The 27,021-nt window shown below is 40.3% G+C and overlaps 1 protein-coding gene across 1 annotated transcript in view; it reads right to left on the bottom strand.

Moving 5' to 3' along the window:
• Positions 1-596: 596 nt before the first annotated feature.
• The window catches only part of GRB10 (growth factor receptor bound protein 10), a 206,293-nt gene continuing 179,868 nt past the window's right edge, over positions 597-27,021 (bottom strand). The window contains exons 8-17 of the mRNA XM_074945240.1: positions 24,508-24,582; positions 21,463-21,600; positions 20,489-20,599; positions 18,020-18,118; positions 11,807-11,884; positions 10,471-10,587; positions 9,562-9,628; positions 8,522-8,609; positions 5,544-5,637; positions 597-3,791 (exon numbers count right to left, since the gene is read on the bottom strand). Coding sequence (XP_074801341.1) covers positions 3,645-3,791; positions 5,544-5,637; positions 8,522-8,609; positions 9,562-9,628; positions 10,471-10,587; positions 11,807-11,884; positions 18,020-18,118; positions 20,489-20,599; positions 21,463-21,600; positions 24,508-24,582 — 1,014 coding nt within the window. The 3' untranslated portion in view covers positions 597-3,644. The remainder of the gene's footprint in view (positions 3,792-5,543; positions 5,638-8,521; positions 8,610-9,561; positions 9,629-10,470; positions 10,588-11,806; positions 11,885-18,019; positions 18,119-20,488; positions 20,600-21,462; positions 21,601-24,507; positions 24,583-27,021) is intronic.

Here is a 27,021-nt window from a genome sequence, read left to right as displayed (position 1 = left end):
TTCTAGCTCAGGGGCTATCTATGTGGAGAGGAACAGAAAATTGAGTTTATGATTAACAGGTAAAAGATTAAGCTGTTTTATAATTGAGATGTATAAAAGAAATATCATGTAGAAGAGGGCACCATAAAACTGTCTGAGAGGATAATATGTTTATTAACAAAATAACGCAATTACTGAAGAAAGGACCAGCAATTTAGGGGACTGTCAAAACCTTTAAGTGATTAGCAGGGGACAAGCCAGAGAAGATGAATGAACCTGAACAAGACACATTACCTCGCAATCAAAATTGTAATAAAGAGTTGGATTTAAATTACCCCGAGATGCCTGCTGTATTTGTGAAAGGAAGACACAGTGAGGTTAGTTTAAACTGATTGCTATCCAGTGTGGAAACTCTATGGCAAACTGTCCTATCAGTAATCTTTAGGCCCAAAAGCCAGTAGCAAAATGTCTTGTAGGATTCCATTTTCCTTTGAGTATTCTTAAAGAGATCTTTAACACACAGGAATCCAACCAAAATAATTTAGATTCAAGTTAACAGACTGTAGCCACAAAAAAAGGACATTAATTCCAAATATAAAATGAATAGCACTGTATTAATGTTTATTTCTAATTACAAGAAACAGAATATCAGTCCCTTATTTGTACAAAAATACCTGAAAGATTACAATTATGTTCACAAGCCAAAAAGCTATTTACAGTATGAAGCAAAGCATATTGAATAAAGGTTTTGTCTCTTAAGTTAATACCTTTTGCATTCCCTGAAAACTTAACTTTATTCCATTTTACAGTCACTAAAATCTTGCATTGTGACAATATAATTTACAATAAGCAAGTCTCGCCACTGGAAAGGTGCATTGATTGGTCAGACTGTCAGGTATTTAGTGCAGAAAAGATAAGACAAAACATCTAAACTGAGGCACGTGTTTCTTCAAGAGTAATTAACAAATAAAATGTTTCTGTACTTTAACACCTATTGTAACATAACTTAACTAGTAACTTTATTACCAAAATGGTTTGGCATTTTCCTTCTCGACATATTCAAGATCGCTACATGAAGTATTTATTTAGAAAATAAAAATCACAGGCAAAAAGATAAAAATTCAACAGGCTCCAAAACAACCCTGAGCATCCCCTTTACATTCATGTCATTTAAATACAAAAATAAGAGTCAAATGTCCTTCAGTCCTTGGTATTCTAAGCTGGCAGCCAGCTGAATTGGCTGGAAAAGTTTAAGGTGGTATTGACTATTTTCCAGCAGAAAGAATTAAAAAACAAAATAAAACAAAACACAACAGTGATCTGCTCATGTAAGATTGCTGCCACTTGGAAAGTGGTCACTTTCTCAAAACAGTTCACGTTAGCTGGGAAAGGTACAAAATACTAAGTCAACCATCTACATACAAAATCATGATTCATAGTCAAACTTTCATTCTCAAATTTAAATAAAATGCAAGTTTTATAAATATGAAACACTGCAAATGCTAACTGCCTATTGGAAAAATGATGAGACTAAACTATGGAAACAGAAAAAAAAACTTAAAAACTACAGCATAAATGGTCTTACTGAAATTGGTGAATATAAGAATGTAATCAATACAATTTTTTTTTCCACTTAAGAGGGGCCAAATAGAAGCATGCAGAGTGAACTCTGAGACGTAAGTTAGCTTAATTTCAAGGTTTTAAAATACATTTTAACCGACTAAAAAGCAGGAACATTCAATTCAGTATGTACATTTAAAAAAAACAAAAGTTTTCACTACAAACTAAATCAAGTTTCTTCATTTTTTATATGTAGACATTACATGGAAAAAAAATACTAGAATGTGTTCTGTAAACTAAAATACAGTGTTTCTATACCATTGACATAGTTACAGCTGATATGGATGACTCAGGCAGGTTATAGTTTTTGTCTTAAACTATTCTCAACACTACATGAAGACCTAAAGGTACAGAATTGTTCTTCCTTCTTTATCCTTTCAGGTGGCTAGAATTCAGCAAACCCAGTGACAAGTATTTATTAGGGTGAGATCATCATAGACTAGCTGGTATGAATCATTTACTGTCTTAAGAGAAAACAGTTCTGCTCACCACAGTATTCTGAAAGTTCCCAGGGTGAAACATTTCTTGCTATGTATAAACTGTGTGGAGTATTTGAAAATAAAGTTAATTCAATAGTACCTCCTGTACCTACTGACGATCTTGCTAAAAGAGTGACAGTGATGTATGCAGTATGGCAGTCCAATGAGAACATTCAACTTGTACTTACCTAGTTTCAATACTGGTTTATCAACAGAAGGGAAAGTGTTATTGTGTAAACATTACATAATTGATTTAAATATTAACAATAAAGTAGCTCTGATGATGAATCAGCACTAAGGCAGGATATATACTAGTTTACAACAGATACTGGTATGCATTATTGTGTCTGTCACAAATACCAGTTGTCGAATGGATGTTGCCAGCAGTAAATTAAAAAAATGCCAGTCATAGTTAAATGAATTTCCAAGCCCAGTTTGCACATTTCTCATCATGTAAACTTTCATGACCCTACCAAAAGCAAAAGGGGTACAAGTTCTTTTAAAATCCTATACCCTAAAAGAGCTTTGCTACATATCATTGTTACTGTAGGTATACTATCTCTAAAGACAGCTCTTTGAAACAGTCTGAAAATTCAAGGAGATATAAAGCTAAAAACACTGATCTTTTGTCATAATAAGTAGACTATCAGTGTAAGTACTTTTCCCACACAAAAGCAGCTGGTTCCAAATACAAGTGTGGTCATACAATTCATTTAGGAATAGTAAATTTCCTCAATAAAATCAACAGGCTGAAAAACCCAAACCACCACCATCAGTAAGTAAAAAAGGTTCAAACATTTGTGCATAGAGTCTGACTAATACAGTCTTTGCATGACTGGGTACCACTAATATGCCACAAACATACTACAGCCATTATACTAAAAGTTAACAGTTTTAAGAATACATATGGTGGTATGTTCTTTTAGAATTGTATTCATACTGCTTCTTCAACGAGGAGAGAACCTCAGGTATCCAGAGATGTTTTGTGACACACACACTTCTGGGTTTTCTTCTAGATCCTTTTAGGCTGAAGCATTTCATACATTTTAGGGTTTAGATTAATACCCAACTCTTGCATGAATTTAAAAGCCACATCAGCTCCTAATATAGGCTGCATACAATATCCGAAACAAGTAGGAGTGCAAAAAAAAAAAAAAAGTGATCAATACAAAAAGTCAACACACTAGTTTTAATTGTCAAGATTATCCCAGGGCAAGAGTTCTTTTCAAAGATTTATCTTCATCACTTGTTTCTGTTGAGTGGCCCAGCCAAGATAGATTCCAGTTTTGTTTCAAGATTTGATGATGATTTTACCTACCCTCCCCCCAAATTTTTGGGATGCTGGGACACTCAGCAGCACTCACTCTTAGGTGTTGGACAAACCAGTAAATCTTGGTCTGTTGGCACCAGTTGAATCCATCCCTTTCAGAGTCCCAAGGTGCATAATATTTTTAAACCAGCTTACACATCTGCCAATTCCCCAGTGTCAACATTCTCTTACAATTGTTCTTCTAGCAAATCCAGTCTTCCAGCAAATCCAGTCTTCAGTGAGTGTCAGATGGTAGGTCATAAGGCCACGCGAATGCAGTGGTGTTTGAGTTTGTAGGGCAAGACTCCTTTGTTTAGTTGGTAGAATTCAACAAGCTGAATTAGGTCAGAGAATTTGGTATTCCCATCATCGAGGCTGAAAAATATCTGTCCATCATCCTCACACTAGGGAAATAAGAAGTCCTTTCCAAATTAGGCAGCACATTAGAATACCCAAGTATGACAATAAGTTAAGATTCTAGGTACAATCTCATGTAAGAAAAAATAAGCACAAATTACAGCTTGTCATTTAGGAGCCTGTGATGCACAAAACCCCTTATTCACTTTGGTTAAGTTAAAAACTTAATAGGTCTCAAAACAGAAATATTGTTCTTAAAATCACTGTCACTATACCAGTCTCATCTAAGGTATTTTGGCTGCATAGCCTGAAGTGTTCTTGGAGATTCATAAGTACCAGGTTCCTTCTTACCCTGCACAAACAGCTCCAGTAAGAGTCCTAACCAGCTTACAAGTATTGACGTAGGGCTTTTATTTATTTTTTTCACTCACTGGAGAGGTGTGGAATTGTAACCAAGTGACTGCAGAAACCAAACAGTCACAGAGTTTCCTGGCACTTTCCACCACCTTAGAGTACGTCTACATTTCTCAAGCTGGAAATTACACCTCCAGTTCGGAAACATACCTGCACTAGATCTGAGCTAGAGAGCTAAAAACAGACAAAAAGCCATGGCAGCGTGAGGAGTTTGCATCCCAAATATGCACCAATGGTCTTTCATTGGCCCATACTCAGGGTGGCTTGCCCCACCAACTGCTCATGTCACCATGAGTACATATTCAGGTACATACTCACGGCAGCTAGTTCCTCCCTTCTCCCCGGCAGCTATGTGTTTACTGTGAGCACACTAGTTTGATCAGAAATAGTGCAAATATGTCTCCTCGAGCTGGAAATTACACCTCCAGTTCACGACTCCAGCTGGGAAATGTCTCTTAAAAGCATGTATTTTGCTGTATTAAACCAGTCCTTCCAGAAGAACCCCAGATACCAGGAAACAAGTACAGCATTTCCATCAGTGACTCAAACTGTTAATGGGCTTTTGGTGCCTCAGTTTTTGAGTGCTCAAACAAACTACTAATGGTCCAACTGCCACAGGTGCTAAGCACTCACAACTCCACTGAAAGAAACGTACCTTAATCCCAGCTAGAAAAGTTCTTATGAGAGTGAATGGCCAGGGAACTTGAAAGGTGTGATAAATTCTCTACAGGTTTTCAGGCAACTCTCCACCTCTCCATTAAGTAAAACACAAAAGCCCTACTCAAATAATTGTTAGCTGATTAGCGTATTTGGGAGACAGAGAAGAATGCTACGGTCCTATGGGTTAAGAGAGACTTGATACTCATTTGGTCTAAACCTTTTAGGCTGATTGTGTAGATATACCAGTCCCATTCAAGGGTTTGGAATGTCTTTTGGCTAGAGGGCATTTATACTTTGAGAAACTTCAGTTTTAACTTACAAATTCAGACCCCTAATTCCTCAGGTAACCATAAAAGTAACTGCAAAAAAAAAAAACCAAACAAAAAACCCTTTCCACAAACATTCTAGTATTAGCCTTCTTGCCACCAAAGAGTGCAATGGAGATAAAGGTAGCCAATTCCTGTGGTTTTAATCAGCCGTGGAGATCATAGTTCTTTGCATCACTTCTACACCTTGATTCTGATGTTTATGCTAGCAGCCAAAGCAATGATCAAGAGGACATTTTTAGACAGACTGAAAAATGCCAAAAAAGAGTTCTGCTTCTCAACACTGTCATTATATTTTATTGCACTAGTAATTTATGTACATAAATAGTTCTCTATGCACAAAGACAAAGGTTTTATGAAGAACGGATAGAATGAAAAAACTTTTTGGTCAACACTTACCGGTAAGATTTGAAAATGCTTGATTTTTTGATGATGACACAGTGTAAGCACAAATGCCTTTGGATTACTCTGGCTGTCCCGGAGGAGAAACAGCCTAGGAAAGACCATTTTCTTTTAGTACAAACTTGAACAGCATGACTCATTTGCTCTAAAATCAGATCTTTTGTCATTTTGTACTCTCTTTCTCCTCCTCCTTCAGTGGTGTTAAAGGGCAATTTCTTACATGGTAATTTGCTCTTTTTGAGTTCTATACCAACCCAGGTTCATGCAATGCTAGCAACAAGCAGAGACAGGGAGAAAGAAATGTGATTATCTTACTTCACCTACATACTCTATCAGGTTTGCTGGCTCTGTAATTGTAATTCCATTGCCAGAAACTAAGCTCATGAAGAAAATATTCTTGTTTGGGCTCCTATAGGATGATTTGGAGACAAAAAGAGAAAGAAATTACCTCTCTTCTCCAGTATCCTATGCTAGCCAAGACAAATGGCACTGTGATAGCAGTAGCTTTTAGATGAACTGGTGTAATTACTCAGAAACAATGCAAGAACTCTCCTAACAGTGACTACACATGAGGCAGCTCCCATGCTACAAAGAGCTTGAGAACATATGCAAACACTCATAAGAGTATTTTTCCTCAGCAAAATTAGCTGAAAATGTACTCTGGGAGGCAGGGGTGGCTGCAAAGGTTTACACTCACATTGCATTAGTGTACTTCATTGATGTAATTTCTAATGTGACCCCCGTTTCTTTCATGTGACCTTCAAATTAGGTAGTCAGCCAACCCAGCCAAACGGTGAATTGTGTACTTGGAGGAGAAAAGAGCTCCAAAACTTTAGGCATCCATTCCAAGAATTCTCCTTCACTCAGCATTCCCCAAAAAGTAGACAAAAGAAAAACTTCTTCATACAAAAGGAAATGAGAGTACACCTTAGGTAATACACTCGAAATGTGCCAGCCACCACTCAGCTTGTGAGAAAGTCAAGTGTATTTCTGGGGCAGGCCTTCTAACTAACCAGTATGCCAGGAGCAATATTTTCCAGGGTTGAGTTTCAAGAACTGTCTAGAGTTCCAGGGACAAAAAGAACACACTCTAGCTTCTTATGACTGCTGAAATAAACTTCAGCATCACACATCTGCACTGCAGTGATCACTGTCCCATCTGTTCATTGCATTTCTTCAGGCAAGGGAGTTATGCCATTGCTGAAAAACACTCATCCTGTCAGAGTACTCCTCTCTCCTCATATTATGATTGTATCTATAGAGCTGAGAGTCAATAATACATCTACAACAGAACCCCTGTACAGCCCTGTTGCATCAAGAAGAGATGATCAAGTGCCAGAAACATCAGTTGAGCGTGCTTTTGACTTTCTAGGATATATTTGAGCTATATGAAAGACCTTCATCTCTTTCCTTATGATAACACCATATAGTGCTTTGGTCAAGAACGTGACTAGCAGGGAAGCATTACATGTAATGTAGAGCCCAAGGTATCTGGGCAATATGGCTCCCTGGGAAACTGAGCCACCATTAGCTGCCCCACCACAAATGAATCCTAACCTAACTTCCACGGTGAGTAGACTCTCTATAACAGAAGGCTCCAGGGTAGTGCCAGAAATAAGGGCTCAGGGTGCAGGAGGGGGCTCCTGGTTGGGGCTGACGGTTTGGAGTGCGGGAGTGCGCTCAGGGCTGGGGCAAGGAGTTGGGTTGTAGGAGGGGGCTTATGGCTGGGGCAGGGAGTTCAGGGTGAGGGTGCAGGCTCTGGGAGGGAGTTAGGGTGTAGGAGGGGATTCCAACCTTGGGCAGTGGGTTCGGGGTGGGTGTGTGGTCTCTGGGAGTGGGCTGAGGTACAGCAAGGGGCTCAGGGCTGGGGTGCAGGAGGGGGTGAGGGCTCCGGCCGGGCGCTGCTTACCTCAGGCGGCTCCCAGGCTGCAGTGCAGAGGGGCTAAGGCAGGCTCCCCACCTGCCCTGGCCCCGCACTGCTCCCGGAAGTGGCCATGATGTGGCCAGGTGGCTCTGCATAGTGCGTGCTGCCAGCAGTGCGTCTGCAGACGTCACTCCCGCAGCTCCCACTGGCCGTGGTTCCCGGCCAATGCGAGCTGCAGGGGCAGCGCCTGCAGGTGGGGTAAGCGCACATGGACTCAGAGCTTTCCTGATCGCCCCTGCGCTTAGCCAGGGCTGCAGAGACAGCCAACCGACTGGCCTGGCACCATAGCTTCCCCTCGCAGCGGGGCGAGCCCACGCTCATGGCTCCAGCCCCATGCGGGGCTCCAAGGCTCAGGGCTTCTGGCCTGCAGGGTGGAGACTTGCCGGGGGCCGGATGAAATTAAGCAAGGGGGTGGATCTGGCCTGCGGGCCAGAAGTTCCCCACCCCTGCTCTAGAGAATGAAAGAGGCTAAGATTTTATGGGACTTGACAATTGTCACAGACCAAACGGTGCAGGCAAACACACCAGGCATAGTTGTTGTGGAAAGGACAACCAACAAAACTTTGTTAACTGATGTTGCCATACCAACAGACAGAACACAGAAAAGGAACATGAACAGAAGATGGCGAAGCATGAAGAACTTTGCCACAAAGTGGAATGATTATGAAAAACTAGTATACTGTCAATGCCAGTGATCACTGGAGCACTTGGAGGAGTGACCCCCTGAAGGTATGAATGAGCAGCTCAAGGACACGTTACAGGCACAAGACATCACAGTAAGTGACCTCCAAAAGACAGCATTCTTAGGCACAGAGAATTTTAAGGAAAGTCAAGGGAGAATAAGTACTTTTGAGCACTTACAATGCTGGAGTACTGCAGAGGGTTTAACCAAACCTACGGTCTTAGTTCAGGATTCACTGGTGGCTCATGGGGTTAAATTTTAGATGGTTGCTTTCTCCTTTTTATGCATCAAGATCTTGTGCATTGTGAAGGCTAATTTGTTTTTTTTAAGAAATCTCTATGATACTGAGGGATAATAATAAATACTTACCCATCCACAAGCCCTTGCTGTTTAATAATCCTGTGGGACTCTTCCCTAGAGATCCTGCCATGAAACCAGTGCTGTGTCCTATGGATAACTGAGCAGGGTAGGGGAGAGAAGGGAGAAATAGTTAATCACATTAAGATGTATAAAGTAGTATTTCTGTCTAGAAAATCATGTATCAAAACTTTTAAAAGAAATGCGTATATTGTCGAAGATATTGAAGATTTGTTAAAGACTGAAATCTCTTCAAAGATTCCAGTAAAGCCTGAGGTGTCCAATAACAGACCTGAGATACCATTTGCATGTGCTTTAAATCAAGGCATTTTACTGCTTATAGATACAACATATGCAATTTTGTTATAGCACCGAGTTCCACAAATTCCTGAAAAAAATTCTCCCTGGAGGACAAAAACTTCTTGATAGATCACATTCAGGTTGAGACCAGGCAAAGAAAGTTTAAGGAAAACCCCTTCAGCCATGAAAAACACCTTCCTTTCATCCTTCCAAATTAGAGGATACCCCAAATTTAAAAGAGCCTGGACAAAGATACCTAGTCCTCTATATGGGACTTAGGAATACATTTCCTAACTCAAGAGTTATTCCGTACTAGACAAGAGGGCATCTGCTAAGGTTTTAGCATTCTAATGTTTGAACAATAGCAACAAAGGTGAAAACTCCCCTCACCCTGCACCCTCACTTGTATGAAAGAAGTAAACTTTAAATCTTATATAGAGCCAACATTAAGGAGTATGAATTTCCCCTTTAAAAACCCAAGGAGATTAAATGCAAGACACTAGTGCACCATTAAGATTACAATTTTAACAAGACATTCAACTTAAAAATGTTTACACTTGCTGGCTTTTACACTGCATAAAATTTTTAGTTATCCTGACATTAGCGATAGAACAGAATTTCACCTTAATTTAAAACTTTTAGGGTGTCTGAAATCAGGATCTGATTTTCACAGCTTTGGGCTCCATTTCTACATTAAACATTCATTTGCTTTGTCCTAAAGAGGTCTCTCCTACTACATAATACAAATTTACCTGTGGTCAGTGTGGAAGGATGGAGTGGACTTTGGCTACCTAAGATGTTCATTCTTGTGCTGCGTTTCTGCAGAAGAAATTAGTTAGCATTAAATCCAATCTGGAACTTGACTTGAGAGAATCAGAACACATGCAGTACAGATTTAATATACAAGAAACTGGGGCAGGGAAGTTTAATGCAATGAAGAGAAAGAGAAATGCAGCTTTGGGGGGGGGGGGGCTAGTCCACAAGCAGAGGCCCACTTCTGTTGACTTAAAATAGAAGCTGGGTCTGAATTAATAAAAGCTCAACATGTAGAAAGGAAAAAAAAAGACCTATCAGATATGCTTCTGCCCAGTCAACACACTATGTACTCAATGGAGCAAGATGAGTTTGTCTCCCATACAGCAAGCACCTGACAGTGCTTCAGGTAATAACTTCTATTCCCTAGCAGACGAGTATGTGGGAAAACTTGTACTGCAGCTGTCTGTCCACATGACACTATAAACAAGTTACATCAGTTTTCATTCCAAGAGGTGCTGCCTCTTGTATATTCTGCAGTTAAACTTACTGGGAGCAAGCCATTAGTCACAGCCCCAGCCTCTTCCATGTGGGGAAGCATTTAATTTGACATATTCCTCCTCAGAGACTGGCTTTGCAAACTGGCAGTAAAGTTCTGGTGGGTCTGCTTTCCCCCTCAACCTTCCTCTGGACACTAGGGGGACAGAGAAGCAGTGGTAGAAGGTTGTTGTGAATGTGACAGTTACACTCAAGATGGAAATTGACTCTTTCATATCTGCATGCTTGCAGCGTGAATGTTTCAGGTCCGTGCTAAGCTATACTGTGACCATCACTGCATTAGCTTCATAGCGCACTGTGTGTTCCAGATCTCAATGGGCACTTGTTAAATATGAAGAGAAGATCATTACCCTCCAAGCATGACCTTCTTCCAAAGCGGCACTCTGTGCTTCTGCAGGATTTTCAATAACTCTTCCTATTTGTCCCGAAAAATCCATGGCTACTAGTGAGTTTTCAGATACACTTCTCTGAAAAGGAATTTTCACTTGTTTCAAAACCCAGGCAAGTGACAATTTAAGAAAACAGTTTTGCTTCCAGATCTTTCGCTGACTTCAAGAGTATTCTTTTGCAGTTAATGGCATAGAAAATACCAGCCACTTTAAATCCCTGATTCTTTGAAATTCACAGTGCTATCATCAAATGGAATTTGTTTTAATGTTATCCCAAAGAAGGCTGGGTGCCAAAACTCCCCATCCTTTCCCCCTATCCCCTCAACCCCCTCCCCCCCATGCTCTAGCTCCTTTCATAGTACGCTAACTCCACGGCTCCCTCCAGGCAGATGAGGTGCCGTCCTTCTTACAGCTAGGAGAAGGAGGGATCGGAATTTGGACTGTAACTCTAATACTTTCTGTAGCACAGCACTGTCACCAAGCTGCCCCAGGAAGTACACGTGATCAAAGAACCGGATATGTTCCAACTGTTTCAACTTAAAACAAAACAAAACAAAAACAGGCATGGCACAAAGCAGTGACAATACAAAAAATTCTTTCCTCTTTCGCAGTTACTTGGACTTGTGGGGAATTTACTCGTACAGAAAAGAGGCATGTATAAAACATGAACCCTTAAATACAGCTATCAAAAAGAGGGAAAACTGAGCAGGCACTTTCTCACATCCCCCTGTCTACCTTGTGGAATGAAGAAAAACTGCACCCGGACAAGTCTCCTAATAACTAGTCGCATTCGTGCAACTGCAGATAGGAATAAGTAGAAACCCAATTTGCTTTGCGCGTGGGGGTGGGGTGGGGGGGCGGAACTCCTGATGGATTTTGAAGTGTTTGGAGATTGAGCATCATTACTGACGGTGACATTTACCTTCGGCACAAGCAAACGTAATTGAAGTTTATACTTATGGACTTTGAGGGGTGAAGCTAATTTCCATTTAAGTCCATTTCTATGCACGCAGCAGCAGACCTTAAAATTTACAGGACCATCTTTTGGGGATTGCTGTGGATAGCTCACTGGCGGCTTCTGCTCAGTGCACAGCAGCAGTTAAAACAAATAGGGATGCTTGGGTGTATTAATAAAGGAGTAGAGTCTCATCTGGGGAGACAGCATTTCATAAACATCATTGAACAGTGCAAAGCCTTCTAGTTCAGAGAAGTATGAATCATCAGGTAAGCCATTGCAAAATCGTTACAAAAGGATGGAGGACCGGCAATATATTTAAAAATAATTGTCAGGACTTACAACTGGAGTGGAGAAGTGGGGAAGCACAGTTTTTCTCTGCTGGGGAATTCTGTAGTTCTGGTACAGTAGCATTCCATACTGGAGATGGAGATGGAAGGAAAAGAAACATTCAACTGAATCTCTTTATAGCAACTATGGTAATGACACTTACACTGGATAGGATGCTGCATGCTTAGTTCGGTATTAGATATAGTCCTCGGGCAAACTGGATTACGTAATAATGAGCACGGGGCAGGTGAGGCAGCCAAAGGTGCATGGTAAGTTTATCACAAGGATAACACCTCCACATATATAAACTAAATACCCATGAACAGCTTTATCCACACACCCAAGTAAGACTCATACATATGCCCAGGCAGATCAGCTCTGCTTAGCAACTCCTGTTCATCAGCCACCACTTCAGAATGTCTCGACATCTCCCGCTACAGTGTTATTCATCCTTTAAAGAGAAGCTCACTTGGACAGTCAGTTTTTGCTGATCCCTTGGACTCCCCAGTCAAAGTAGATTTTGCTTTATTTTAGGCAGAGAACACAGTGATGCCTATAAAGTTTGTACAAATGATTCAATTCTAAAAAGGTCACTTTCAGCTACTTAAAACTTTTGAGGGTGAAAGCTGGCAGATTCATCACTCAGAGCAAATTATTTTTTTAACAGTTGAGTGAAACTGATTAATTGATTCAGTTATCTGAAAAGAGAGAACACACACACTTTCATCTCCCCCTTTCCCCTTTTTTTAATAGTGGGACTTAAAAATAATAGCTTTAACCCTTCAGTGGTTGGTGTTAAGAGATTAAAAAATTGGCAGGGAGACATACCATAGGCTCATATGTGGCTTTCAGTGGTCCTGCTAGGATTTGTCTAACTTACAGGGTTTCTTAGAGCATACTCAGTGCTTGAACATATGTAATTAGTTCTCTTAAGAGGCTGCAAATGTTCTGCTGGCTTTGTGCCTAGAAAGCTCCAGACTGCACAGGGGGTATGATGCAATTTTATGTGTGGAATGAGCGAGGCTGAGCTGGACTGGAAGTAATGCCTCCGATAAGTGAAGTTCTCACAGCACTGAGAGGCAGAGGAACTGGCAGTAGTATTCTTCTACCTCCTCCCACCAAAATACCCTTTAAAGAGCACAGAAAATAATAAAGTAGATCGTATACATTTGGACTCTTTTGGGTATAAACATACTGACTTTAAGCTTTCCAGTTCAGTTTTGAATTTAACGTTAGTGTTTCTGTATCTAAATTTGTACATAATTTATTATAATTATTTCAACAGGAAGTAACTGTGGCACTGTACTTCAATCTCACGTACAAAAATGAGATCTGGAACTATAACTATGTTACTCATCATTCATGACAAAGTTTACACTCATGTGCAGCTTCGATTGTAGAAAAAATATGATAGACTATAATACATGTTCTTATTTGAGAATCAGTATTTGACCATGGCTTCCACATGGCTTTTAATCTTAAATAATGGCTTCAATTTATTCCATGCCTGGACAGTTAGCTGATCAAAATTCAGTAAAAAGTAATTGGAGACAGAACTATGCTAGTGGACATTGAAGAGACACTTGCAGCTCACAAGCCTCAGTCTGAGAATCACTGGTGTAGAGGTAGCATTTAATGGGTCTCCTGTGGCTCTTTTGCAGCTCAAAATATTAAAACAGTGCTATTTAGCCACTTGAGGTCTGGGTATCACTGATCTGCACAAATCAGATACATAGTTTGTATTCAGGTACAGTCCAGGATACAAGAAACAACATGCACATCCTGGAGTACATTTATCTAGTACAGCCTGTTTTGTATTCACTTACAAATGGGAAAAGGATTTTCTGTACTGTAATTTACAGAGAATTGTTCTTAAAGATTAACGGGTTAGATAATTTGGAGAACATTCAAATCAATGAGTTCTGATTTGGAAAATAAGAGCTTAATGCACAGAGAATGGACTGAAAAGCTGAAGTTCCATATGTGCATGTGTGATAGAGGAACTTCACTACTGATGCAAAAGGAACTTTGATAAAATTATTATAAATTTACTCTTCTAATGTTAGGTCATTACAAACTTGCCTGTACCTTTACTGAGTATTAGGAGATGGTTATCACTACTTTCATGCATACGGTGCTTGTAGAAAAGTTCCTCACAGGCATATATTTTTATTTATTTTATCATATGAAATGTCCAAGCTAAGGAAACTCCTAGGAATTCTGTTGACTGTCAACGTGACAAACTCCCCAAGTGTCCAGGGAGATAAAACCACTTGTATTACCTCTAGGGATATTTATACTAACTCTGAAATGCATTTTTTAATTCCCATATTGCTTTATTTTTTATACTAATGTCTTATCTGCTATGTTTTGAAAAACGGATGTAAGCTTGGTTGTTGTGATTGGTGCTTGGTATAGAATATTTAATAGTAGTTTTTAATTGCAAATTGTATACTGCAACTGGTAAATGCCGTTTGGCCTACAAGGCATCCAAACCAGAGCATCTTATCACAGAACAGGACACATCTGTTGTCTAAAATGTCAGTTGGAAAAGAAATGGTTTATCTCAAACAACAGACCTTGCAAAAGAGTTAGGTCCTGACTTTGAGAGGATGTTAACAGCAAAAAGAAGTCATGTATAGGGACATATTATCAGAAGCAAAAAAGTTGGTAGTAAAGAGAATTATTTCACAGTCATTCTAAAATCTTGCTCCTTGAAGCCTTAAGAAAAACATTTATACTTGAGAAATATTTTGTAGAAAACCTTTGTTTACTTCTTAAATGTTGAGATGGCAAGCCCTGGTGAAATGCATACTTCTGAATATGTTACATAAAAGCAAAACTTCTAATGTAATTCCTAAAATCATTGCTATGTAAATGGTAAAATGCTTTATGTGCTATCATGGAATCCAGTGACCTTGCTAACCTGATTACTGATGTAAGTATAAAATATTTATATTAATTGGGATTATTTAGCATACTATCTGGCATACTCAAGCAGCAATTCCCTCACCCAACTCAGGAAGACAAGACAAATCATTCCAAATCATTGCAAAAATTGCTTCTAAAGAAGTTGATGATTTTTCGTAACTATTTAAGCTAAAATCTAAGAATTTATTTAAATTTAAGAGCCTATTTGGAGAACTAAAAAACTTCAATACAAAAGAACAAGAGTGTTTGGATTTTTTAAAAAAGAATTTCAGTTCCTGTTGAACCTCTCTCAGAAAACGCCTGGATAAAAAGGAAGTTAAAACTAACCTTTAAAATTATCTAAGGTTTTCCTGCCACAAGAGAACAAAGACAAATAGACATGTGTCACACGTTCATTAAGCATACTGCATATTCAGAAGCTGAAGGTGTAACCATAACCAAACCCTGAAGGCATGGAGCCAGTGAAAGGATGACAGCAGCCAACTTTGAATCTAAACAAGCCGACAAGATGTTTTCTTAAAATGTCATGAAAATAGGAAGGAGAAGATTATAAAAACTCTAAAGTGAGCCCCCAACACACACAGCCAAGAGATTAGATTTAAAAACTCCTGTAGTGATTTTATTGGGATATGGAAATGCTCTTTTAACTTAAGATGTCAACAGCTTCTCCTGGTAACCACCAAATAGTGAGACCAGATAGGTCTGGAGTGGAGACAGGGCCTGGGCTCTAGGTCTCTGCTGGGTGGGAGGGTCCCAGAGCTCAGGCTCCAGCCCAAACCCGGAAGTCTACACAGCAAGGAAACAGCCCCGCAGCCCGATTTGTTTGGCACGGGCCAGCCCCAGGTTTTTCTTTTCTGTGTAGACACTGATAAACAGAGAAATAGTTAACTGGATTTAGGATTCTTAATATTCGTTAATTGGTCTGTCTTAAGATAGATCCATAAATGGTTTCTAAGTAACTGATTTAAATCCTTTCTTTGATTTATTAAGATTTGGTAAAGATTATAACTGGGCAAAGTAAACAAACTGTTTGTTATTCCTAAAAATCAACAGGACTCACCTGCCTTGCAACAAAATGTTTGCACATTTATAAACAGTCTTGGTTTTCTAACGATGCACTGAAATTGGGCTCACAGCAACTTTGGGAATAAGACCCTGGTCTCAATTTACGAAGAGAAAAGTGGCTCCACCGAAGAAAGGCCAATTCTCAAGGGTGCAATGTCTACTCTCTACAGAGTGGCACCCAGAAGAGACTGTAATGGAAGTAGCCAAGTTATCATTTGTGTTCTGTCTTTTGTTTTCCTTTCCTTTTTTTATATAATAAAATAGCCAAAGTTAATAATTGTGATTATTTTGCTTGGCTTTAATAATGATGCCCCTAAAGTATGCAGAAGAACCCCTGTGACTAACAGTGGAAGTCTCATCTCTGTGTTGGCACCTAGAGAAACAATTCATGGATAGTTGGACCACCATATCTTGTTTCTCAAGACTAAATATTTTTAGTAATTTGGGGGATAAAAATTACATGACATGCAACACAAATTTAAAATTACCACTTTCTATCCCACTTGTCTGGAAATTAGCCAGGACTAAAGACAAACCAGCCAGACAAACTTTTAAAACTGAGGAGTGGGTCTGGGGATAAAAGTGTTGTAGAATAAGGTAAATATACAAACTATGAACTTTCTGTGTACTCTGCAATACTTCCTGGTAAACATCCTGTGTGAGGGACGGTTTGGCCACTGATAACGGATTACAATAGAATGTTATTGATAATGTTAACCTCAGAGGTTGTAGAATTATCCTGCAGTTAAGACAGTGCCACATTCCTACTGGAGCACTGCGGGCTGTAGCGTTGATACTGAACTTCCTGTTTAGCCTCAAGAATACAAAAACATTGGCTGATCCCAGCATCAAGTTACCCTTTTGGTTATGATGTGACATTGTGTACGGATATGCTATAAATTAATTAACTAGAATCTAGGGCATACATTTTCAAATGTGACAAGTGATTTGGGGTGACTCTTAACCCACCCTAAAGACCTCTGATTTTCAGAGCGTGCTGAGTACCCATCCTCCGAAATCTGGCCCTTCAAGGTGTCTCAGGAGTTGGGTACCCCTTCATCACTTGGGAATATTTAAGTCTAAGAAGACAACATTAAATTTGTGTTGCCCGCGTGGATCTGACTTCTTATGCATCCACCTTACATAGTGGAACTATATTCACATAAAGCTATAGCACAGAAATTGAGAGTTAGCACGGAGGGGAGGCTTTTCATGGATGAGACAGGAGAGAATTTATGTTGCCATTGACAAAAGTGAGGCTCTGAGGTCCTGAAAGCCTCTAGGTTCTTCTCCTCTAAATGAGATTTTCAAGGTTGGAATTTATAAAGGGTACTTCTACAGATCTGTAGATTCTAACCAACCTCCTCCTCGATGGGGGCCAGACAGTCCATTGCTTCTCTGCTAGAACACAAAAGATTGTTTCCCACTGAGGTTTCTCTCCATTTTACCCCACTCCAACACAATCTATCATACAAGACTCTTAACTACACCATCACCCTGCCAGCCGGGTGAGGAAGCTAGTACTACTCTTTTTGTTGTGAGTATACAGTTAAGTGTCCTTCCATGCACCCCTTCCAATGCAAAACATATTCACCCCTTGCTCTCAGATATACATACTCTTGACCCAGGTCGGATGTTGAATCATGTTTTATTAGAAGCCACACCAGTTAAACAAAACCACTACAAAAAACCACTGCAGTTTTTAAAAGTCAATTTGCCTCAGGAAATAGAAAACAAAGATTCTGAACAAAATGGCAGAACAGGACACTATACAGTATCTTGTACTAGTTAAAATCACTGCAAGTTAATGAGCCTAAATACTTTACCTAAACTCTTGATTTTTTTTTTTTTTTGGTAGATTCTGCATTGACATGAGTTTAAAACCAATGACTGTTTTGATTTTTGAGGCAAACATATACTTTATATTTTGCCATGCCAGGATTGTGTTTTATTTATACGTGCAATGAATATAATCTAATGCTGTGGTTACAAGCTTCTGATTAAAAGCTGCATCCAGTATTTTACTTTCCAAAATTGAAGTATCTGCTGCAGAATATAGTTGACCTTGGGATACATAACTGAGCAGTTTGATAAGAGTAGCTAGGGATTTCTTCATAAAAATATTGCCTTGTGTATTCAGTGCACAATAGTATGGGAAAGCTGAAATCTCTCAAGAATATGAAGACAGCTGTAGACCTAGACCAATTTAGGTTATGAGAAAGTAGGTACCTTGAGGAGTCTAAATGCAGTCATCCAACACGTTCTGCTCTGCTCATCTTCAGCACACAGCAACCTCAATTCCTTAGTTTCATTTCTCACTCTGTTGGGCTACAAAATGTAAGAGAGAATTCAGTTACATTTAACAGGAAAGCAACAGCACTTGACATGTACTGTATAGGAAAGGCAGGCACAGAGAGTAAAAAAACAGGAAGTATGTGTCAAAAAAAATACTCGTTCACACTGAACTTGTGTTCAGTGGAGGCAAAAATATATTTGGAGAGAAAAGTCTGCAACCAACTTCCCTGACTGATCCTCAATAAAAGAAGAGTGATCAGTTTGTAACCTTTGCCATTTTACAACACTCTGCCACTCAAACATCTTGTATCCAAGGCTATCACGACACTGTACAATTTAAGTAAACTAATCTCCAAAATAACCTTGCAAATGAAGGCTTTGTCAGCACCATTTTAAAGATGGGATTTGGAAGTAGAGAGATGAACTGACCCATCCAATGTCACACATGAAGTCTGGATGCAGGGACCAGATCTCCCAACACTCAGTCCCGTGCCTTAACCACACCACTCCTCAGATAACCATTATCTTATTGTTGAGTGTGTTTTTTCCTGCATTCTTACTGTTCATGTTAAGATGAATACACTACTTGGAAGTGTTTTTTGACCACCTACACTTGAAATGAGGAAGACTGTGCGTAATTAAAACAAAACAAAAAAAAATGGGAGTTTATGTTTTTGATAGATAAGTTTACCTGACAATTATCCATTCTAACAGCTCCTGCTGTCCCCTCTGTGAATGGCATTAAGGCAGAAGTATTACTTTTGGAGCTACCCACACCTCTGCAGATAAGAGGCCAGAGAATGTCAGGTTTGCCTCGTGAGGAGCTACATACATTGCCTTAGAGAGCCCCATATCAGAGGGGAGGAGAGCTCTACCCCACCCCCACAATGCCTATACAACTGGCTTTCCCTGGTTAACTCAGTATGTCTCCACTAGCCATCCTTCCTTACCCGGGGAAAGAGTTTATTTCTAGCCAAACAGTACTTGCTAGGAAAGAGACAAGTTCACAGAAATGAAGAACTACTCTCTACTGCCTCCACCACCACAAACCCTTGCAACAAACCCATCAATAAAAGCAGCTCCCATGCCTGTCTCCCCACTCCTCTCCACAGATTTTCGCCTAGGGCCTGTTACATGGAGGCACACAGTAGGTAGCCTTATTTTCAACAGTACCCAAATGACAGACAACTGGATTTAGGTGCTTTAAAAAAATGTTACCAGGCATATTGGTGACAACAATGAGAAAGAGGGGTGCACACTGAGGTGTGTCTATACACAAATGTTGTACCACTTTAGCTATGCTGGTTCAGTTAATATCAGTACAACCCCTAGCATGGCAGGCATTATACTAGTAAAAAGTATTCTGTCTAATTCCCTTTCCCATATAAGGATAAGCTATACCAGTTGAGTATCTTTATCCTGGTATAACTGCAACCACTCTACTGGTTGTACAGATATAACTTTATTGGTTAAAGAAAAAAATCATCCCCCTAACTCGCATGGTTATACCAGTACAAAAGCTGCAAGTAGGCCAGGCATAACTGTTAAAAACCAACCCCATATACTTTACTCTTCATTTTTCAAACTGAGCTTCTGCTTTAATGTAAGTGCAAACAAGCTGCCTGTCATATTGGTGCATTTACCTCAGTTTAGAGTGGGATCCTCTGCGATGTAATTTGGGCACTCGCTCTCACAAGGAGCTTTCCTTTTCACAGTGATTAAGGTATGAAAAGTAGAGACTATATGTGAATGTCTGGAGAGAGCGTCTGAACATATAACCCCAAGGCCGTTCAACAGGCTCACTACCTGACAGCAGTTAGATGATTTTGTACTCAAACCTGCCAGTCCAAAAGACATTCCAGGATTTCACAGCATAGAAGCACTGATATTTAAAATAAACCCACACAGAAATTGAACGCCCGTGACCCTCAGATTATATTTTTAAAGCTTCAGGGGCCCTCTCATGTAACTAACATCAGAGCTTCTGAATCCAAGAGTAATACACAAGCATGCAATTCTAGGTTTTCCATTGTGGAACCTCGTGAGGTCTTGTCTGCTCAGTTATTTGAAAACGCCATTGACTTTTACATTTAAATAAACGTAAAGTTTATAGCATTATTTAGACATAAATCACTATATTAGTAAATGGACAACCTGGAACAACTGTCACTGTTACTCGATTTGCTGCTGTGCGAAGTTTTATTCCTTTTGGTCAGACTGTGCTGCCCTCCTACTCTCACCTTCCCACTGCCTAGTACCAGACTCCAAAAGTCCTTCTGAAGTCAATAGGATTACTTGGTGAGTAAACTTCTACACACAGTGAGTAAGGATATCACAAATTTGCTTAAAAAAATGCTAACGATTTCAGTTCCACCTTGGGAACAAGTTAATGAGAGGAATTACCTTTACACAAAATCCATAGTCTGCAGGAGCATTATACAATTTCTTGCCTGCTATCAATGAGAAGATATTGCTGTCTTCTAGGTCAGCTAACAACTGCAAGTGTCTTGGCTCCTGTGGAAATATTGTACCTTTTAAATTGTAGGATTAAACCACTGAAACATTTCAGTGCCAGCCATACCTTCTCTGAAGAATAACATCCATCAGAGGGCAGTGTATGCACATTTAAACTGCCTCTCTCTAAGCACTTGAAGTTTTATTTAACATATACTAAAATGAACAATTTGACCTCTTCAGATTGGCTATACATTTGTAAAGGGAAAATTGTTCTCAGGACGCATACTGACAAACTGATCTGTATTTCTGAGATATTTACTTGCAAGGGAAATACCATGAGACCAATAAAAACCCCAAAACAAAACAAAACAAAGCACCAACCCCCGCAAAACTACACAATAGCAGGAGAAGGGAGGGAGTTTATGCAGAAAGTTGACAAACAGTTACATTCCAGTATGATGTAAATGATGCTTAAAGTGGGTTTTGCCTTCTACATCGCTATACTGGTTCTGATTAATGTTTTTCAAATTTAATAATTCAGCCTTTAGTTATCATCTAAAATAAACCCATAAGAAGTTCACTTATGAAGCAAGTGTTTTCTCCCCAATCCCTAAACTCTCATTTAATGCAACTTCGGTAGCCACTTATATATTTTTATATATTAAAAGCACATGTATATTTGAGTATATTATTATTATAATAAATAAATTCAAAGATGGATATTCAAGATGAAGGGATGTAGCAACCCAGGTCTTGTTTGCTACTTGCCCATAATTTATTTATTGTTTTGCATCATCTCCTTTTTTTAAAGGAAACTCTGTGGAAACTTTTATATTAAAAAAATCTGCTGTAAGTAGAAATTCATTTTACATATCAACAATTTTAGTAGCGCAATTCTTTTTATTTTTTTTTAGAATTACCTTTGAAGTTCCTTTTGTGGAGCAATAAAGTCCCGATCTTCTCAAACACACATATAACTTTTTCCACGATTTCCTACCCAACTCTTTCACATGCAAGAAACCTTGAATTTCAGGGCAGCTACTGGAGTTTAAAAAGTTCTGTGGGAGATGAAAATTAAAAAATTAAGTTATCTGATTATGTATCATAAACATGGACAGAGCTAGCACCACACCTGTAGCAAGGAGCAGTCAGTCACAGTCACTGATTTAGACTTGAATGTTCCTTAGTGAGAGCTGCTATCTTCTTTCAAAGCAAAGTAGATCAACATGCACTAGGGAACTTTTGGTGTCCAGCAGCTGGGTCCACGTGGACAGTTAAGTGTGTGGCAGGCTACAGCGTTGTAGATTTACACCCCGGCTTGCCATGAACTAACTGTTAGTCTAGACACACCCTTAGTTACACTTAGCACATTGGCATATTCCTGTTTACCAGGCAAGGAACACTGGAGGTCTTCCTTGCTCCGGGTGTGGTGCTAGCCAATACAGAATGTAACCATTCTTCCACACCTCTATTCCTCTTGCACTGATGAGTATGAACGGGTATTTCAAATCAACATTTACACAACATAGTCACAGGCAGCTTATTAATTCTAAGAATCTTGCTAGCCACTAGAAATGTGCCAACGAGTGTAGCTTGGAAACGACTGACTGGAATGCAAGACTTCATCCAGCAAATTTAGATAATGAACAGCCAGTTTCCGGATTATCCACCACCAATTAATATCATGTGTACCCCTTTCTGTCCCGCCCAGGGGTATGCACAAGCAGCAGAACATTTCACACTCAGTAACTCAAATACACTGCATTCTACTAAATCTTTACAACTACAAAGGCCCCAAGAAGTCAGGACCAAGCAATATTTTAAGAAATTAGGGTTGGTATGCTATTTCTAACGTATATAGAGATGCTAGAAGGTGAACTAATGGGAACAGTTGAATATGCATTCAGGCAAAGGAATCACAGAACTGTAGGGCTGGAAGAGATAGGTCATCTAGCTGAGGCAGTATTGTGCTCAGATATTTTAATCTAAGGCACGCTGCAAGTATATGTATTTGCCGCAATGCCACGATTTTGGTAAGAATTTTTCTAAACAAATTTAAATTTTGTTGAGGCAGTTTTTCCATTTAAAACCACTGATTACCAGCAGGGAAGGACAAGGGCTACAGAGCTCAGGACCTCTTTGTCCCCAAATACTCAATCTTCCACCAGAGCCTGAATTGCTTCTCCTGGCAGCTACTGCTATGTTCTCTTCTCACCCCGTGCAAGACAAAATAAATTAAGAGTGATGGAGTGTAAATCAGGAGTAAACCCAGTGAAGTTAGTGGGAGCTGCTAGGCATTCAGCACTTTGAAAGACAGGCCACTTATGTAGGTGCCTAACTTTAGGTAACTCACTTTTGAAAATCCTAGTCACTTTAGAAATACATTTGTAAGTCAGAGTGCTGATTAGACATGAAAATCTGTCTAACCCAGAGCCAGCAGGCTGTTGGGTGAAGCTAGTCAGTTAGGACTTATGTTTCATGCCCTTTGAATATTCCATAGAAGACTTGATGTTTTCTATATTTGTGTTGCCCTGGTTTTTACTCACTTGGTAAAAATAAGTATGTAAGCCCTGTTACGAGGTAAAGAATCTTGGAGGTCAATGTCTGCTTCTCTTAGGATGCCCAGCACGTGCTCTGTTCACATTGACACAACATGCTCCTTTATAAGAACTCTGAACTGCTTTGAACTGAATAAGGTATAATATAGGTATGCCGCATTGTTTCAAACTGTATTCGTATATATATAATTTTTACAAAACTTTAGGCAAGCATCTATGGTATATTTCTTTTCTCTTGTCTGCCTTTAGTGCCATTCAGGATGTATTAAACCATTGGTTTTAATCTTATTTTGCATTTATAAGTTTTTAGTTATTTTTATAAGAAAGTGGCTATACCAACCAATGAGAATCAACCTGACATATGTTTATGTGAAAGCAAATAAACTTACCACTAAATTTGGTACTTATCCTTTCTAACCATCAGGGTACACTTTTTTACACACATTTATTAAAGCAGTTATATATCTTAACATACATTTATTCAGATTCTTAATTTTTACGATGTTAGCAAATGGTGAGCAACTCGTTTCTTATTTACTAGACAAAGGTACTTTTTATTCAGGATTTGTGTCAGGCTGCATTTGGAAAGAAATTGGCATTTAATTAAACCTGTACAAAACCAGCCTTTGAAAATTGTGTTAGTTAAATAAAACTACCATAAATGTGCTGGATACATAAGAAGGAAAAAGGAAGTTTATGATGGACAAGTTTTGCATTTAAAACTGATTTATTTAACAAGGGAAATATTAACATAGTTAGCGAATAGACGGATTGTTTCTGGCCACCATGGGTCAGATTTCTAAAGGTATTCAGGCACGTAAAGATGCAGATAGATACTTAGAGGGATTTTGCAAAGTGCCTCAAAAGATGAGATGCGTAACTCCCACTGGTGTTAAGCATCACAAACTCGATGTCCATGTACATACATAGGGTCTTGGATGGGATTGTACTCAGGCAGGTATCCTGTCCCGCCACCCACGCTGCAGCAGCTACACTGCTATTTTTAGCTCACTAGCTCAATCAAAGCCAACACGTGTACATCTATCTGATCTGGAAAGTATACCTTTAGCTGCTGTGCAGCTGTAACCTGGGTGGTCAGTAAACTGACACAGACCACATACACACACAGCGCTCTCACAGCTTAGCCATCAGAGGCACTCCTAACAGCAGCCCATGGTAAGGCCAGATGGCAATTTAGTGGGCAAAGGCAAACTAACTACTAACAGTTAACGTTTACCATTATTTAAAATCTAAATTAGACTGGCTAAAATCGGCAAAAAAATTCAACAGTATGAATATACGCTAAATTAAAATCTCCTCTTTTCCCAATCACGTTTCCAGTCCTCTTTAATCTTCCCCCCTCACCCTTTATAAAGACTACTTTAGCACAAGACTGTCTTAGAATACCTGCAAAAGTTGCGACTGCGGGATGCTGCCGTTTGATTGCTGGCACCAGGCAACCATCTGCTCCGGAAAGAAATTCTACAAGGGGGTGGGGGGGCGGGAAAGACAGTTTGGAGTCAGACTGCATTTACATACTTCTGTTTAGTTAGCATTAGCTAATGGACTAGATCAGATGGATCTTTTCCAGTCTCCACCTTCTATCATGATTATTCTTAATTGAATTAAAGAATTCCTTACACCAGAGGTGGGCAAACTGTGGCCCGTGGGACCATCCTGCCCGACCCTGAGCTCCTGGCCCAGGAGGCACTCCCCTGGGCCCTCCCCTGTTGCTTTCCCTCCCCCGCAGCCACTGCTGTGCGGCGCAATGCTCTGGGTGTAGGGGCTGTAGAGCTCGGCCTGACCTGGTGCTCTGTGCTGTGCGGCACGGCTGCCTGTCCTGGGGCAGCCATGCTGCCAGCCACCGGTGCTCCAGGTAGTGCGGTAAAGGGGTGGGGGGGGTGGGGGATTGGATAGAGGGCAGGGGAGTTTGGGGGGCGGTCAGGGGCGTGGATAGGGGTCAGGGCAGTCAGAGGGCGGGAAACAGGGGTTGAATGGGGGCAGGGGTACTGGAAGGGCAGCCAGGAAGGAGAGGAGGAGTTGGATGGGGCGGCGATCAGGGACAGGGAGCAGGGGGGTGGATGGGGCATGGGTCATGGGGGGAGGGGCAGTCAGGAAGGAGAGGGGGGTTGAATGGGGTGGTGGTGGGAAGTTAGGGGCAGGGAGTGCGGGGTGGTCAGGGAGAAGGGGTGGCTGGATGGGACAGGGGTCCCAGGGGGTAGTCGGGGGGGGGGGGGGTTGGACGGCGCGGCGGGGGGGCAGTTAGGGGCGGGGAGCAGTTAGGGGCGGGGAGTCCGGGGGTGGTCAGGGGACCAAGAGTAGGGGAGGGTGGATGGGGCAGGAGTCCCGGGGAGGGCCATCAGGGGGCGAGAAGTGGAGGGATCGGATGGGGGCGGGGGCCGGGCCATGCCTGGCTGTTTGGGGAGGCACAGCCTCCACTAACTGGCCCTCCATACAATTTCAGAAACCCAATGCGGCCCTCAAGCCAAAAAGTTTGCCCGCCTCTGCCTTACACCGTAAGTGAAGCTCAATTCACTTCCTTCCTCCCCCCCAAACTACATTGATATGGCTTTTCTTTTTTTAAATAAAGTTTGAAATATTTCATAAGTACATTTCTCCATCTGTGAAATGAAGGATAAATTTATCTTTGATAAAGAAAATTCTCCATAACATTCTTCTCCTTCCCTTACAACAGAAAACTCAATCTAAGACATCTTTCGAGGTAGGGAGAGGAGTTAGGAATTACAGTCTCTGGTTTCTAGCAATGGAGGGAAAGAATAGTATGGTGGTTAGGACACTAGCTGAGGACCTGGGAGACCTAGATTAGAGTCCCTGGTCTGCCAGAGACGTTCTGTGTGGCCCTGGGCAAGTCACTTAGGTTCTCTGTGCCTTAGCTCCCCATTAGTAAAATGGGGATAACAGTACCTTCCTCACCAAGCGCTGTGAGGAAAACCACATTAAAGAATGTGAGCTGCTCAGATACTACAGAAATGGGTGTGGGTGTCCCATAAGTACTTTAAAATAGCTGTTTTCTCCCTCTAACCAAAGCACCTTTCTGTGTTGTATTGGGTTGGATTCCAGAGTTGTTCAGTTCCACCAGAATGGATCATATTAATTACCCAAACTTTAATGATGAGAAAGCATTCATGGGTAACTGTCAGGTTCCCCACCCCCCCCCGCCCATTTGCTTAGCAACTCCACTGAAATCTTGACACTTTTCAATCTATCAAGACAAATCCCCTTTCAAAATCTTTTCCAATACATTTACTGTGTTCAGGGCAATGTCAATGTATTTCTCATAATGAACAGTTAGCTAAAAAGTGTTCCAGGAAAATGAATACAAAATTTTCTGAACATGCATAAATACACAAGATCTGCACACTTGGTACAGCATTCTCTGCTGCACAGACTAGATACTAACAAGCTCTAAGTAAACATCCATTCCTCTTACATAACTGTCACTGTAGCATAGTCATTTATTTTAGACCCAAGTATCTTGTTTGACACTAACATGGTGTTTCTAAATCCTCCGAGTGTTCTACAGATGCTCCATATTATGGTCTCATTATTTACCAAAGTCAAAAAACTTAATATTCAAAGGATTACCTTATCTCAGACTTCCTCTTCCTAGCTGTCTTTCTGTACCACATTTTAAAATGTCTATCACATAAGCACCGTGGTGTACAGCATGATATGCTTACAGTATAAATTCATCACATTAAGTTACTCTTTGAGCTATTAATCATTGTTAGAACGCTGAATGTATGGGTATCTATAAAACCAAATTAAAAGGTTGCCAACAAGCTAAACGGCAATAAAATCTATTGTACTTAGGAACACTATTCATTCTACTTCAGCTAATAAAAGTCTCATTCTTCAAGGCACTAACAGATTGAGGGAGAGAGAGAAATCACCCTCCTG

This window comes from Natator depressus, chromosome 2 (genome assembly GCF_965152275.1).
Source record: "Natator depressus isolate rNatDep1 chromosome 2, rNatDep2.hap1, whole genome shotgun sequence".
In the NCBI taxonomy this organism is placed as follows: domain Eukaryota; kingdom Metazoa; phylum Chordata; order Testudines; family Cheloniidae; genus Natator; species Natator depressus.
This window is presented reverse-complemented; position numbering and strand designations above follow the sequence as displayed.